This window comes from Aspergillus ibericus (assembly GCF_003184845.1).
Source record: "Aspergillus ibericus CBS 121593 unplaced genomic scaffold BO80scaffold_28, whole genome shotgun sequence".
Lineage (NCBI taxonomy): Eukaryota > Fungi > Ascomycota > Eurotiomycetes > Eurotiales > Aspergillaceae > Aspergillus > Aspergillus ibericus.
In genome coordinates this window covers 13,351-28,804 of record NW_020292126.1, presented here as the reverse complement: position 1 = coordinate 28,804, position 15,454 = coordinate 13,351, and the positions used below count along the sequence as shown (strand labels likewise).

At 58.3% G+C, this 15,454-nt stretch overlaps 8 protein-coding genes across 8 annotated transcripts; 4 read left to right on the top strand and 4 right to left on the bottom strand.

Annotated features, from left to right (window-relative positions):
* Window positions 1-83: 83 nt before the first annotated feature.
* Window positions 84-476, bottom strand: BO80DRAFT_446383 (uncharacterized protein; the record flags this gene model as incomplete). Its single annotated transcript, XM_025721550.1, has 1 exon — window positions 84-476. One exon carries the CDS (start codon window positions 474-476, stop codon window positions 84-86), a length of 393 nt encoding a protein of 130 aa, XP_025573733.1.
* A 1,134-nt stretch (window positions 477-1,610) lies between these two features.
* BO80DRAFT_410091 (Gfo/Idh/MocA family protein) lies at window positions 1,611-3,014 on the top strand. Its single transcript, XM_025717907.1, has 4 exons — window positions 1,611-1,767; window positions 1,820-2,133; window positions 2,187-2,334; window positions 2,383-3,014. The coding sequence occupies exons 1-4, from the start codon at window positions 1,635-1,637 to the stop codon at window positions 2,979-2,981; spliced, it is 1,194 nt and encodes a 397-aa protein (XP_025573732.1). The 5' UTR covers window positions 1,611-1,634; the 3' UTR covers window positions 2,982-3,014.
* Window positions 3,015-4,213: 1,199 nt separating this feature from the next.
* Window positions 4,214-6,043, top strand: BO80DRAFT_503190 (phosphatidate phosphatase App1 family protein). The gene is made up of 2 exons (XM_025724372.1): window positions 4,214-5,230; window positions 5,288-6,043. Exons 1-2 carry the CDS (start codon window positions 4,229-4,231, stop codon window positions 5,888-5,890), a joined length of 1,605 nt encoding a protein of 534 aa, XP_025573731.1. The 5' UTR covers window positions 4,214-4,228; the 3' UTR covers window positions 5,891-6,043.
* A 1,075-nt stretch (window positions 6,044-7,118) lies between these two features.
* On the bottom strand, window positions 7,119-8,390 carry BO80DRAFT_359115 (putative integral membrane protein; the record flags this gene model as incomplete). The annotated part of the gene is made up of 4 exons (XM_025715912.1): window positions 7,119-7,357; window positions 7,422-7,555; window positions 7,634-8,115; window positions 8,211-8,390. The coding sequence occupies 4 exons, from the start codon at window positions 8,388-8,390 to the stop codon at window positions 7,119-7,121; spliced, it is 1,035 nt and encodes a 344-aa protein (XP_025573730.1).
* On the top strand, window positions 8,251-9,712 carry BO80DRAFT_426401 (alpha/beta hydrolase). The gene is made up of 2 exons (XM_025719763.1): window positions 8,251-9,130; window positions 9,231-9,712. Exons 1-2 carry the CDS (start codon window positions 8,588-8,590, stop codon window positions 9,585-9,587), a joined length of 900 nt encoding a protein of 299 aa, XP_025573729.1. The 5' UTR covers window positions 8,251-8,587; the 3' UTR covers window positions 9,588-9,712.
* BO80DRAFT_123232 (class I SAM-dependent methyltransferase) lies at window positions 9,561-10,578 on the bottom strand. Its single transcript, XM_025713508.1, has 2 exons — window positions 10,437-10,578; window positions 9,561-10,360 (listed from the first exon to the last, which is right to left on the bottom strand). The coding sequence occupies exons 1-2, from the start codon at window positions 10,557-10,559 to the stop codon at window positions 9,656-9,658; spliced, it is 828 nt and encodes a 275-aa protein (XP_025573728.1). The 5' UTR covers window positions 10,560-10,578; the 3' UTR covers window positions 9,561-9,655.
* BO80DRAFT_123261 (Isochorismatase hydrolase) lies at window positions 10,551-12,714 on the bottom strand. Its single transcript, XM_025713509.1, has one exon. It carries the CDS (start codon window positions 12,474-12,476, stop codon window positions 10,710-10,712), a length of 1,767 nt encoding a protein of 588 aa, XP_025573727.1. The 5' UTR covers window positions 12,477-12,714; the 3' UTR covers window positions 10,551-10,709.
* BO80DRAFT_426398 (uncharacterized protein) lies at window positions 12,263-13,651 on the top strand. The gene has a single exon (XM_025719762.1). It carries the CDS (start codon window positions 12,749-12,751, stop codon window positions 13,595-13,597), a length of 849 nt encoding a protein of 282 aa, XP_025573726.1. The 5' UTR covers window positions 12,263-12,748; the 3' UTR covers window positions 13,598-13,651.
* Window positions 13,652-15,454: the final 1,803 nt, after the last annotated feature.

Below are 15,454 nucleotides of genomic sequence, written 5' to 3'. Positions count from 1 at the left end.
ACGCTTCCACCCGAGCATTGCCCACCATGAGGTAGGCCGAGTGCCATCGGTTCAGAAACTGGTGGTAAAGGGCCTCGCAGGAGTCAGCCGAGAACCAGGGCATCGGGCGACATCAACCCTACCAGGATCAGCAAGGCCTCGATGTGGACGATGGTCGGTCTCTCCGGCCAGACGGGCACCAGGCGCAGGGCCCGCGCATCGTAGTCCATCCCGGGCCCCCAGTTCCGATTGCGGCCGTCATGGGGGGTCGAGTACACTTCCCCCCGGGCGAAGAGAGCAAAGTATTTGCACGGGAGGACCGGATCGGTGACTGGTCTTGGCTCGTACATGGGTCTGCAGGTGGTCGAGCGACGCTTTTCGCAACGCGAGGTGGAAGAAGGGAGTGGCGTGCCCCAGGGCCGTCGGCACCAGCAATCGAGCGCGGATGTAACTGGGCCAGGGAATCCCCACCCCCAGCCAGGTGACAGCGCGTGCATGGTCGCTGGCCGGAACACTTGACCTTTTGGGCATGACATCTCTGGCACCTGAACCCTAATGTGCTTAGTGTTGCCCTGGCATGGCGGCAAGAGGGGGAGGATCGCCGGTGGGCGGTACTCACGCCACCGATCTCTTATAGATGGGAGCGCCCTCATCGTTCGTTTGAATCGCCTAGAGCGCATTGCTTGCACTATCGGTACCCGCCGGTACCCCCGGGTGCATGTCACATATTGTGGGACATGGTCTGTCTGAAAAAGGTAAGTCATGGATCCCTTTTCCCTCGCTCCGTCTTCATGTGCCTAGACTGATCATCGATAGCATTCCCATCTAGTTGGATTTCCCTCTCCCGTCCTCGGAAATCCGCTGGAGCGGATCATGGTATACTCCAAGACGCCTTTCTGTGAGGCGAGTCACCAACAGTCAATTACACCGCATCGGTGAGAATGTATTTTATACCCACCTGACCCGTTGTCGTGTAAGCCATGATCAACATACTAGATAGCGGAGTCATGTTCCTTCTATGCCATTTGAGCCAATCCGGACCGTTCTGGTACATCATCTCTTGATGAGTATCGGATCACTGGACATCACTTGACCCTTGCCCCTTTAGCTAGGCCCCAGCAACTATCATGACCCTGCAGTCTTTGGTGACTCTTAGGGTTTAAGTGCTTGGCTCTGTCCCGCGCATCCCTAGTATCGATCTGTATTAGTATCGACCTAGTATCACACAATACCAGATTAAGGTAATATATATAACCAGCATAGATTGATGAACATACTAGCCCACGGCAAGACCGCCGGGTCATACCCCATCCTCCCCATTGTGCTTGGTCTTGTCTGTTGCCCCTGCCTCCCACCATCAACGATTGCCAATATATATTTTTCTGTTCATGGGAGTTGACCTCCTCCAAGTGACGTCAGTACCCGAGGCACCAACTCAGATCCCCCGCGATTCCCATGGCGCCTCGTGTCTGGTTTGATGGGAGAACATGAAGTCCATCTGGTATGGGCCTTACGTAACATTTCCGAGGACCACAGACTGGACGAGCCTCCCACGTCATCCCTCGCTCATGGGTCACAGCATATTTGATGTGCAAAATGCCTGTCCTGTTCATGTCATAAGCACGCTGTAGAGAACTGCTACGGAAGCAACCATCATGGCCCTTGTCCTTCAAGGCGCAACCTTCTTGCACCAATACCTCGGGTCGCTGCTTCATACCCACCCGAGCAAGTCCGACACCGCACTGAAGTTGGGCGTCTTATCGTCCGCCCAGATCAATCCCGCTGCTAGTATGCCAGCCCTGATACCGTGCGTCGCACACACACTGACCCCCAGGTGCAGTCATCCGTCCCGTGGAGACGCACCCCGATGTGATCCTGTACCGCATTGCATCGCGGGATGCGTCCACCGCCGCCAAGGCCGCGAAGCAGTACCACTTTGCCAAATCCAGTGGCTCCTACCAGGAACTTCTGGATGACCCCGACGTCGATATCGTGTACATCTCCACCCCGAATGGCCTGCACTACGAGTGGGCATCCAAGGCCATTCAGGCCGGCAAGCACGTCCTCTGCGAGAAGCCGTTCACGGCGAATGCCTCCGAAGCTCGGGCGCTGATTGACCAGGCGGCGCAAAAGGGGGTCATCATTGAGGAAGCCGTAGGTCTCGTGGCTAGATACAATGTGGATGACACTAATAAGGGGTATTTTAGTTCCACTGGCAATTCCACCCCGCGGCGCATGTGTTCCGTCAGATCCTGGAAGCTGGTCCGCATGGCCAGATCCTCCGCACGGAGGCGATCATGACGGCGAGCCCGGGGGTACCCAAAGGGGATATCCGGTGGCAATATGACTTGGCGGGTGAGTAGGCCGTGGGAACAGGAGTCGTCCGGATCTAATGCTAGGCAGGTGGTTCCGCCATGGACATGACCTATGCGCTGTCCTTCACGCGGTACGCCCTCCGCGCCCAGCGCCCGCGCACCGTCCATTCCGTCACGGCGCGTCGATCGGCCGAGGATCCCCGCGTCGACGAGGCCATGTATGCGTATCTGACCTTTGCGGATCCCAGCGGCCACGAGGTCCACAGCCGCATCTACACGGACATGGCCCGCGACTGGGTGGGTGGGGTGGTGCCCCGGTTTTGGGAGCTGCCCTCCATCGAGGTGGAGACGGAGAAAGCCATCATCGTCTTCTACAATGCCATGATGCCGCATCTGTATCACTACATCGCCGTCACGGACAAGACGACCGGCAAGACCCGGTATCACCGGCAGTATCGTGGGGGGCCGCTGTGGGGGAGTGTCCTGACGAGCGTGGGCAAGGGCGGCCAGTCGCACTGGAGTACGTATCGCTGGCAACTGGAGGCGTTTGTGGATGCCGTGCGCGGCAAGGCCCCGGCGTATTGGATCCCGGGCGACGAGAGCATCTGTCAGATGGAGTGCATTGATACGATGTACCAGGCGGCAGGGTTGCCGGTGCGGGGGACGAATGCTGACAAGGGGGACTGACGAGGTTGAATGGGGAAGTGTTGAGACAGTCAGATGTAATGTTATTGGAAATAGCTTCAACTGCTCATCAATGAATCTTACAACTACATTTATACTGTGTCGTGGGCCGGCATGCTATGGCCTAGCAGCATCCGCCGACACCAATCGAATGTATCACGATTAGAAATGTAATCCGATTTGGGCTGCACAGGACATATTGGTCTCACATTCGATGAGCTTCAAGGGTCCAGACTATGAAGTGAACATCACCACCCGTGCCTTCAGAATGTTATTCGGGGTAGCAATCCATTGTACTTGGCAGCTACTTGGGGCTGCGTATTGCCATACTCTCCGGTATTGCCCCGACCGGGTATTTCTCTCGTACCGCGAAAGACATGCTGCCGACCGCGCTCGGCTACTTGTTCCTGTTTTCAACCCGAGCACGCGACCATACTCGACCGGACAGCGTCTTCTTCTACCCAATGGATCTCTGAGGACGGACTGAAATACAGATTCTCGCTCGGGAGGGGTCGTATGGTATATTACATCCTGGGTCCAGGCGCTGATGAAGTGCGACCAACAGAACAGTTGTTGTTCCCCAGGGGTGCGAGGTAAGTGGCCCATGTCGATCTGCAAGTCAGAGAGGGTCACCGTGGGAACCGAAGTAAGGACCATGGCGCCGGATCGGCGTCCGAACGGTCGGGGCGATTAAGTTGTCCCAAGATCTCGCGGAGATCCATGTGCTGTGGACGGAATTTAATACGGCTGGCACATTATCGCATTCGTTGGGCATAGGCACTGGAGAGGCGAGAGAATGGTTATACTGGTTTCCATATGCCGTCAGCACTGCCATCCTCCTGGAAAAAAAGTATCTGCCACGCGATGGCCGATGGTTTGTTGAACATGGTGAACCTCCCGATCGCGCACCGCTCCCCTCCAGATGACGTGACCGGTCAGCATCACTCTTTGGTGCCCTAAGGGTCCTCCATACACAGTACGCTGGAGTCCACATCACCCACGCCATGACGTAGGGAGACCCTGATGTGCCCTGCATCGCAATCGCTGGTTCGTCCGCTAGGGTGTTTTAATTAACTGTGGGGCAGGGTCTCGCACGGAACCACTGCAGGAGACTCCAGAGTGGCCTGCAGGGCTTTGGAGCTCTCCGACGATCTGCAGGGCCATGACGTCGGTGGGTGTCTCGGCAGGTATTTAAACATTGGGGACAGCCTCCTCCATAGTATCCCTACATTCAGCATCATCCTGCCAACATGAGGGGATCCACGTTTGCCGCGCAGGCCCTGGTGCCGGCCGTGCTGCTTTCACCAGTTGTCTCCGCCATCCCGGCTCCCACGGCCTTTGCTCCGGCGGTCGCCCCGCCCGCGCCCGTCATCACCCCTTCGCCCGTCCAGCATCCCCCGTCTCGCGTGGCGGGTCGCAACCTGTTAAGTGATGTAGATTCCGATGTCAACAGCGTCCTGTCGGGACTAGGATCGGATCTCCCGTCGTGGGTCGCATCCGGCGTGCCCAACTACTTCCAGGGGTTCCCCACGGGCGATGCCGTGGTGAGCTCCCTGGGCTTGAACAGCGCCGAGTTGGCCGCCTTGCCCACCAACGTGCTCAACATCGACCCCTACGCCAACTGGACCCGCTCCGGCTGGAATGTTCGCTTCCACGGCAATGTCTACAAGCAGCCCAACACCTCCGTCGCCGATCTGAACCAGTTGGCCGACGTCTTTCTCGGCAACACCAGCATCTCCGACCTGTCGGAGTCTGAGCAGGATCAAGCCCGGAACCTGACCGCGGAAATCCTGGTGGTCCAGCAACCGCACGTCGTCGTGAACACGATCCACCTGGAGCCGGCCCCCAGTCAGGGCTCCAGCGGACAGCCCGGCGGCGGGGGCGCCTCGAATACCACCGGGGGCACCCAAGACCTCACCCTGCCCTATAATACCACGGTCGAGGGCGACTTCGACACCTTCGTGCCGATTGCCGCCAACGGTCTGACGGCCGGCAATGAAACCACGGCCATCCAACGACTCAACACGTACGTCGAGGGGGCCACCCTTGGCAACAGCACGGCGTATCTGGTGCCGCCCACCGGGCTCACCATCATCTCGGACATTGACGACATCCTGCGGGTCACGAAGATCTACGAACCCGAGCAGGGGTTGCTCAATTCGTTTGCCCGTCCCTTTCGACCCTGGGAGAACATGCCCGACATCTACCGTAATTGGTCGATCAGCCTCCCCAACCTGCACTTCCACTACCTCGTCAGTCCCTGTTCGGTCCTTTGTTGCAGCAGCCATGTACTAACTATCCTGGGATAGACCACCACCCCCGAACAAGTCACCCGGAATTACATGCAATTCATCTACGACAACTACCCCGGCGGGTCCTTCGACACCCGCCCCCTCAACTTCAGCGATGTCTCGGCCACGCTGTCGATCCGCAAGTTCCTCCTGAACAAGATCTTTGAGACCTTCCCGCAGCGCCAATTCATTCTGGTCGCCGACACCAGCAACAGCGACGTGATGCGCGATTACCCGGAAATGGCCACCACCTTCCCCGGCCAGGTGCAGTGCATCTTCCTCCGCAACACGAGCGCCACGGACTCGGGGGACCGATTCCCCTACGATACCTCTGGCTTCAAGCATCTCAACCAGTCGAATTACATGTTCTTCCGACATCCGGATGACCTGACGAACTTGGATATCGCCAATGGCCAGTGTTACAATACCTCCATTCCGCAGAATCTGACCTTTAGTTACCAGGGGCTGCCGCTGGGACTGGGCGATGCGCCCACCTCGGTCAATGGGTCGGCGAATCATACGGCGGAGTCGGCCGGGGGACGGTCGATGACGGGTCCGGGGGGTGCGGAGATCCTCGCTTTGATCCTAGCGTTGGCCACGGTCCAGGGGATCCTCTTGTAGACCGTGCGATGAATCACGAGTGATAATTTATGTAAACTTATGATCCAGATAAAAAGCCTCGAGACTCCAAATGACTATCGCCGTTATGGTCGGACGATATATATCTCTCTCTCTCGCGGTCGTATTGATAGGTAGTACTGGATGAAATCTCCGACACTCCTGTATTAATTTCTGGCCCCGTCGCTCGATCTCTTCCATGAATATTCGTGAGGTTCGAGGGACGAGGATGTATTTTACTATCGGGGAGAATAATTCCTGACTCGACCCAGACCGTTGCCAGGATGTATCAGCGACAGGGGTGCATGCCCGGCCGTCAGCACTAAGCCATCTGTCTTCACAGAAACAGTGACAGACAGTCTGCAGACGAGCATCTGCAGATGGTGGTCGTTTCCGTGATCTTCAATCGACGCCCTCTACTTCTTGGCGTCCGCTAAGAATGATCCTGGTTATTGGCTTTGACAGTAAAGGAAGTATTCGGCAGAAGCATAGGACTATATATGTCTTCCTAGATGATATAATTATCACCACCACCATACGCTCCATCCATGTACTGAAGTTACCTGGTCACTAACCGAGCCCACTCACACCTCCTCTGCCGGCGGACAGACAACCAAACCGTCAAAGGCATCTACCAAACTCGAACCTGAGCGACCGGGCAAGCTCCGGCCGGGCCTCTGCCGAGCCGTCGGGCGACGTGAAGCACCGGAGACAGCACACCCCGTGTGACCCCGACCGGTCCGGTTCTTCCGTGAGACAGTCGGGAATCTCCTCACGCGACCGTCCCCGTACCGCCATCATGATCAGTTCCGATCGGGGACTCGCGAGCTTTTGGCTGCTTGGATCGGGTTCGCGCCGATTGTTATTCCTTCTGGGAAGTCTGTTCCGCTGCGACGCCTGGTCGGTCTGAGGCCGCGGATGGAGATGGATGGTTGGTGCCGGGGGCATCGACCGGAGGTGGGTGGTGAGGAGGCGGACTGATAAACGACGGTGCTGCCCTGAGTGATGTCGTCGTTCTTGGTGAACCACAGATAAATCAAAGATCAACCAAAGAGAACGAAAGAGAACCAAAGAGATAAAAAAAGAAGACAAAAAAGACATGCCCACCACGGTGGTAATACCCGTTTCGATCCCTTTATCCACCGGCGGATGTACAGCCCACCGAAGACGCTGGCTGTACCTCGACTCCTCGATCATGGGAAATCCTAATGTACACCGTAACCCCGAAAGCTCACCGAGCCTCCGCCGGATACGAAGACTCCACGTCCAGCGTGGTGCGCACCGAGATGACTGTGAGCGTCAGGGCCGTCTCATCCTCCTCTCCGAGGCGCTTGCCGCGCTTCCCGCTCGAATGCAGACTCCCGTAGCGCTGGTACCTGTCCGGCCGACTCTCGTCCCGGGAAGCACCGTGCGTGGTGGACACCTTCTTCTTCATGAGGGTGATGATCGGTCGGAGCGAGGGCAGGCAGGCTAGGGGATGTGGTTAGCTCGGAGGCACCATCTGGGGTCCGGGATCACTCAGGGGGCCACCGACCCGACACGATCCCGATGTTGGTCTCCACCGCCGTCCATTTGGAGGGACCGACGAAGACCCACGTTTCGTCCAGCGAGGGGACCTTGTATGCATTGAGCATGATGACGAGACGCACGATCGAGATGATGCAAATGCTGGGGGGCCCCAATCGGTTAGTTCGACCTGGCTGCCACGTTGGGGCGAGGGCGGGGGGGGAATCCGAAGGCACGTACAATCCACCCAACACAAACACGCCGGTCAGAGCTAATCTCTGCGAGGCACTGCGCTGCAGTTTCCAGATATAGGGCAGGGGGAGGGTCAGGAGCGCCCAGTCGGTGAGGATGTTGGGGACGGCGTTGCCGATGAAGAAGTTGCTGACATCCACGCCGCAGTGCGAGGGGATGGTCTTATCCCAAAAGCCATGCACCGGGAGACACTGGAAGATGGTGGTGAAGATCACCCCCAGGCCCCATCCCGTCACGATAAAGGCAATGAGATAGATCGGGTACCGGATGTTGCTCATGCTGAAGATGCGCCAGTAGAACATCAGGATCGAATACTTGGTGAAGCAGATCGACAGGGTGTACAGGATCTCGACGATGAAGAGGTTCAGCAGGAAGTGATGGAGGCCCGCCATGCCGTAGAGGTAGATGTGCTGCCCGACGCCGTGATTGACCCAGTCGATCATGACGGCGAAGTTGGCGGTTGCTGTGAGCTGGTGGCGTCGGGTTAGTGCACGGCATGCGGCATGCGGCATGCCATCTGACAAGCAAAAGAAAAGGCGGAGCCCGAGGGGAAATGCAGACATACCATGGCGATGCAAACCAGATAATCATCCCACCACAGACCCACTTTGGAGATCAGCATGCGCGACACCATGCGGAGGCCAAAGGCCCCGAGGGCCAGGCCATAGGTGGTGGAGTAGGCTCCATAGAGCTCGGGACGCTTGGATTCGGTCAGATCCAACCCGGCCGGAGGGGTGAAATCCATGGTATCGCGCTTCAGATCGATCAGTCCATCCGGCAGACGAACAAGGCAGCAGCAGTTCAGCGGGATTTGCGCGGTTTTATAAACAGGGGGGCGCGACTTTGGGGCTCCACGTAAGACCGAACCCGAAAGGGGAGAAAGGACCAGGACCAGTTTGCGCCGGAGTTGGACAGGGATTTCCTTGGGGGCGCGGAACTAAAATGTCCCCTCAGGGATCACAACCGACGGCGCTGCAAAGGTTCCAATACAAATACAGGCCGGACCCATTTGCTAATCACCGTCCATTCCCTCCTCTCCAATTAACCCCCCTCCAAACCCCCAAGATCCTCAGAATGACTACTGTCGTCGTGATTCCCGGTGCCTGGCTCACGCCGGACTTCTACCAGCCCTTCTTGACTGCCCTCACGCAAGCCGGGTATCGCGCGCACTTGGCCGGCTATCCCTCGCTCAATCCCTCCGATCCTGCCACAGCCGACTGCCAAGCCGATAGCGACGCCATCCAGCGGGAGCTGCGCACGTTGGTTGAGGATGACGGCCAGGACGTGGTGCTGTTGATGCACTCGTACGCCGGCATGCCTGGTGCCTCGGCGGCTCGTGGATTGTCCAAGCTGGAACGACAGCAGCAGGGCCTGGCGGGCGGCATTCTAGGGCTGATTTTCCTGGCGGCCTTCGTGGTGCCTGAAGGCCACAGTTGCGCCGGTCTGCAGGGCGGCAATCTCCCCCCTTGGATCCTTCTCGACCAGGTGAGTGAACCCATGCTACAATCCATCTCCCCTCCGTGTTTTTCTTTTCTCTGGGCCTCGCACACTGACTGCCATGACTTCTCCCTTCTCCCCCCCTCAGCCCTCCGCGCAACTCAACATCGTCGACGACCCGGTCGGCAACTTTGCTCCGGAAGTTGACCCGACGCTCCTGGGCGATCTCACCACCTTCCTGCAACCCCATTCTTCCTTGGCCTTCTTCTCGCCGCAGCCCGCGCCGGCTTGGGCGGACGTCGCCTACGCCGGACGGCTGGCCTTCATCGTCACGACGGCGGACAAGGCGGTGCCCAAGGAGGCGCAACACTATATGATCAGCAGCACCGGGAAGACGTTCATCGTCAAGGAGATGGAATGCAGTCATCTGGCCCCGTTCGTGGATCGCATCCCCGAGACCATTGGGTTGGTCCACGAGCTGCTCCCGGCGTTCCCGTCCAGTTGAGAAAAAATCTCGTCTGATTGAGTTTGTTGTATTATGATCATGATTTTCTGTTCCATTTGTTGGAGCTGCTAGTGGCTACGGACAAAGACAAACTCTATGCCGACTTGATCGGCGGGCATCCAGGCCACATCTTCCTCTTGCAAACCCCAATCGCGCCGTAGATCCACCTCGCGCACCTGCACGGTCCATTCGGTGGCCGTGTCGTGCTGGACCGATTCCCACAGTGCGACGAACGAGTCCCGACTATGAAAGAACATGGTGCCCCAGGGGCGTGCATCCGCGCGGGGCTGTCGCCGGGCCTGCTGGAATCCCACCACCATCGTGCCCGGGCGCGACAGCCCCATAATCCGCTGGATCACCTCCCGCTGATCGGCCTGGTCGAACAGGTGGATGAATTGATTCGCGATGATCAGGTCCACGTGGCCGCGGAGGGGGCCCAGCGGCGAGTCGCCGGTGAGGTCGAGCGTGCGAAAGTCGCCGGCCACAAAGTGCGCGGCCATGCGATCGCGGTCGCCGAACAGCTCGTAGCCCAGTTCCCACAGGCGGGGTTCCAGGTCCAGCGCCCACCAGCGCGCCGTCGGGGCCCCGTCGGCGTGGGCGGCGAGCAGCCGCAGGTCCTGGCCCAGTCCACACGCCAGGTCGAGCACGGTGGCCTCTCGTTGTCGCACGAGGTCGACCATCGAGGGGAATTCGGGGAAGCCTGCCAGCCCGGGCAGCAGAAACATCCATTGGCCGATGCAGGGGTATTGTCCGACGGGCCAAGCTCGATCGCGCTGCGGCGAGGAGATTTAGTCCTCACTGGCCCCCGGTGGGTGCATGGCAGCAGTGGGGTGCAGGAACCAAACTTACGACGCGGTGTAAGTGCGCAGGAAGGTCAGTGTCGGCGATGCCACTCCACCGATTATAGACTAACCGGCAGGCAGGCGACAAGCGGGGGCCAAAATCATCGCGGTACCAGACCGAAGGATGCATGGTTGTGACTAGGAAGGAAGGGGGAGGAGTGGCCGTGGCGGGAAAGGGATGGATGGCATGGCTGGATATATTAAGCGGGAGATTGCATTGCTATTAGATACCCTTTACCGCGTCCATTCCCCTCCACTTTGCGCCGAGGCTACTGCAGCGCTAAGCTTTTAGGCCCTGCATGGCCCTCGTATTCCCCCCGGCGGCCTCCTTCGTCGCTCTTGGCCCTGGCCCCCAAACCCCCTCCAACGCGCCCCGTTCGGCAACGTGGGTGCCGTACACCCGTTGCATGTACGCCAACCATTGCTCCTCGGTAAAATGATGGCCGGCCGTGCAGTCTTTCACCACCGTCGTCAACCACCCCCGCTGGAAGGCTCCGCGCACCGTGGCATCGACACACACATCCGTGAACAGTCCCACCACGACCAGGTGCGCCAAATTCCGCTCCAGCAGATAGTGTTCGAATCCCGGTGCCAGGAAGGGGTCATAGCAGGCACGTTTCTCGAACTGGCGTTCCGTGGCCCGCGGTTGCACCGCCCCAAACAGCTCGGCCCCCCAGGTTCCGCGCAGACACCACGGCTTACGCTGTTGCTCTTGGTTCCGTTGGCGCCAGCTCCGCGGCTGATATTCCGGATCTCCGACGAATCGGACCCAGATGACTTCGGTCTGGGCCTGGCGGGCTTGATCCACCAGCTGCGCGATGTTGGCACTGATCCGCTCCATCTCGCGTGGCGACCGATACTGCGTGACAAAGTCGTTTTGGAAATCCACCACAATCAGTGCGGTGTCGGATGCGACTGCTGCTAGACTGGCCGGAGACGTAGCCGATGTCACCGCCGAAGCAGCAGCAGCAGCAGCAGCAGCAGCATCCAAGAATCCTTCCACAAATGCCGCGGTGGTGGCCGAGCCGCCCTGGTCGGGGGTCTGTACGCCCTGGACGGCCAGCTGGTGGAGGGCCAGATCCGTGATGCGCTTGACTCCCACACAGAGCGCCTTCTCCTCCAAGATGGCCGCGACGGCCCGGATCGTGGCCGTGGGATTGACAATGCCCTGTCCGGTCAGATCATCGGCGGACCCATGCGCCGTCTGCCATTCGCTCAGCCCCTGCACCGTGGGATGCAGATAGATGTTTTCTGCACACGCCCCCTCCTGCGCCCCGAGCCCAAACCGGTCCAACAGCACGGTCTGCATCAGGTCCGCGTACTCATTGGCGGCGATAAGCACCTGGTGGCCCTCGATCCCTCCCGCCGCCAACAGGTTCCGGTTCATGGTGTCGCCCTGCACGCAGCGAACGGTGACCCCGTGGGTCTGCTCCCAATCGCGGGCCCACTGCAAGAAGAGCCCGTCAAACAGGTGAAACTTGTAGACGAGCGTGATCGTCTCGATCGCCACCCCCGTGGTTCGTTCCGCCAGGAGCTGTCGCGCGCGAGTCAGGCCGAAGGTGATGATTCGGTCGAAGATGGCCTTGCGAAACTGGACCGTGCGCGACACGGCCTGCCCATCCGCCTCCACCGTGTTAATCCCCCCGTAGAATCCCTGCGCCTGATCGCGGACCAGCACGAGCGATGCGGTCGGGCTCTGCCAGTAATGCTCGCACTTGACGGCCTCGAGCTGCTCGCGCACCAGATACAGCGCCTGGGCCGAGATCGAGGTGCGGAAGATAGCTCGCACGCCGCGCGCGGCGGCCTCCTCGCAGAACTGCCGGTAGTGGATGGTATCCTGTCGCGTCTCCTCGGTCACGACATCGGTCTCGTTGGCCGCCAGCAGGGAGGCGTACGAATGGTAGATCCGCGGGGAGCGGACGAAGTCGATCTTCGTCCCATACGGCGCGGCCAGGGCGTGGATCACTTGCTCGAACACCTCGGCCAGCTCCGGGCCTGTGCCCGCACCGACGGCAAGTCCCACCAGAAGGGATGACATGGCTGACATGATGTTGGGCTGTGGGTGGCTTTGTCCCGGTTGAGTCCCTCCGTGTTTTTCTTCGGAGAGGGGGGCGGAATTTATGGTGTTCCAGGCGGTTTGTCAGGCTTACTACGGACTGATAGTGGGTTCCCACATATCGCCGAGTAGTACTAGTAGTTTGGCCTCCACTTTCCTGAGAAGGATCGATGGACCGGTCATATATCCCTATCGTGTCACCCACTTCCGGTGCACTCCATTAACAAGTCAAGTCAGATACCCCCGACCACTCCAGCCCAGCCATGACCGGGTCTACTCCAGCGGCGGGCTTTCATCTCACCGACGGCAAAGGGTACAGCCTAGGCCAGGATTCCCCGGCCGTGTGCCGCCTGAACCTGCAGATCTTCCTGTGGAAGGCCTCACTGGGATTCACCCTGCATCCCTCGATCCCCGTCCCCACCACCGGCCGGATTGCCGACGTGGCCACGGGCACGGCGCTGTGGTTGACCGAGTTGGCGCAGACCCTGCCGGCCGACGCCGACGTGGCCCTGGACGGGCTGGACCTGGATCTCAGCAAGGCGCCGCCCCGCCCCTGGCTGCCCGCCAACGTGCACCTGCACCAGGCTGACATTCTGGCCCCCTTGCCGGACCCTCTGGTCGGACAATACGAGGTGGTGCATCTCCGCCTGCTCATCCTGGTGGTGGAGAACAGCGATCCCACCCCAATCATCCGCTACGCCCACCGCATGCTCAAACCGGGTGGTTACATCCAGTGGGACGACCTCAACTACCCCGACACCCACGTCCGTCGCATCGATCCCACGCATGCCACCCCCGCCTTCGACCGCTTGCGCGAGTTTGTCTATTCCAAGGGCCGCCACGACTGGGTCATGCGGCTGGACGAGATTCTCACCCGCGAGGGCTTCGTCGACGCCCACCTGCACCACTTCACCGATCGCCGGGACTTGATCATGGCCAACGGCCACCAACATCTGATGACCATGCTGGAGTTCGCCGGCAGTCTCAAGGCCAAGGGCATGGCACCGGAGGCCCGCGATCTGGAGGCGCTCTTGGCCGAGGTCAGCGTCGAGGCTGCCCGGGGAGCAGCGCTCTCGATGCCCCGCGTGGTCTGTGTCGCGCGCAAGCCCTAACCCCCCTCCTCCCCCTTGTTTATGTTCAACCCAGAATAGAAGCGTTCAATACCCTCTGATCCAGTGACCCGGAGATCCTTACTCCGCTCCTCCCTTTCTCTATCTTCTAAGACCTCATATTTCGCCGTCCATACCCAATAGTAAACAACCAAACTATACCTTCCCCTCGCGCAACCCCTCGCCCCCATCGAGCTGAACCACCAACCAAAGCATCTCTCCTCTGAGATACAATGCACTCCTACTCGGTACCTCTAAAGAATAAACCCCCTCCCTGAGAGCCGCTACCTGTCGCACCCGCCCTAATACTACCCTCGCTCCATTATTCCTAAACCCTAATCTCCCCGCCAGAGTAGCAGTATCCATGACCTCCGCCCGCAGCCCCCGCTTCCCAACCCACTTCGGATTCGCCGCCGCAATATTCCTGGAGGTTATCGCAGGAATAAGTGCAAGCACTGTCGTGCTGCTGAGGGTTAGTTTTTTCCTCTTGCCAACTCGGCCGGAAGTGCTGAATACCCTAAGGTTGAGCCAACGGAATAGAGTCTACTATCATTTATACTTAGGGAGGTCGCTGCTTTCCGGTTGACTGGTCCTTGCCCTTTTTGACCCACGTCTCGGAGGATCTTGAGCGCGCCGGGAGCCCTGATATACTAGAAAGTTGTGTGCATTAATCCAAATTATGCTAGGAGGACCGGCTGGCCGACCACCAGGAACCATTTATTACATCTCACGGTCGTTCCCAAGTGTTAGGGATTGGTTGCGTGCGTGTTTAGCACGCATCTCACGAGCCTAGCGTACATTGTAAGTAAGTGTTTAGCATGTTTGAGTGCATAACAGATACTAAGCGCGTGACAAAGATAGGAACTTGATTTGTCAAGAAAGTTCTTCTGACGTTTCTTGCGATAACTGACTTCCTGTGGTTAGATGAGGGTGAGAGAAGTGACAAGTGCGTTGGTTCTCTCTCTGTCTTCCAACCTTTGAGCTCCTTTCCGACCTCTTAGTATCACAGAGCACCCTCTGATCTGCGTCGCTCTCTCATGCATCCCGGCGCTATGACTGGAGCAATTAGACACAATGCTGGGCCTATGAATATGGGGGTTAAACCGCCCCCCCACCCCTACATTCTCTTCGGGAGACCCAGAAGTTGCAGGCAAAATGGCAAAGCAAAGCCGGAAATTTCGATTCGTCAGACTAACCGCCCCCGATCGAAATGGCGACAACGCTCTCGTCGAAAAAAGAAACGCTTTTCTTTGAATCCTTCGGATCTTCCCAAGAGTGCGATGCCGATGTCTACGTAATGATCCGGTTCAGGCATAATGGACAGATTGTACACTTCAACCTGAGCAAAGATTTATCACCCTCACAAGAGCGATTGCTAGGTCTGTCCCGAGTCCCGAGCTCTTTCCAAACTGCGAATGAGTGATGACTCGAGTAGTGGCGAGCGGAGCGCTAATTCCAGCCGGCTAGATATCGCAGCTCAGTTGAAGGGCCAACAGGGATGTATACCAGAACGAACTTCATTGTTCTCTCAAGAGGAATAGATATTATATAACAACCCTATTCATTCCAGGTCATATTTCCCAATCTAGAATTGCTATGACTAGACTATCCACAGAGACTTATCATCTGTTCCTGTAGGTTGACCTGGCTGAAAGGGTTGAAAAGCCTGCGCGCAAATGCTCATCGACTGGGGTATTTTTGATGGGGGTGAGTAACTGTGAGGCTTCAGCCCCTCATATAACTCACCTCCTGTGAATGGGGTTTATAAGTAATACGCGCTCTAAGCAAGTAACTGAAAGTTCTAATCTTTCACTAAATAACTTAGTTAGTAGTAACTAGAGCCTGGTATGATTCACTCTA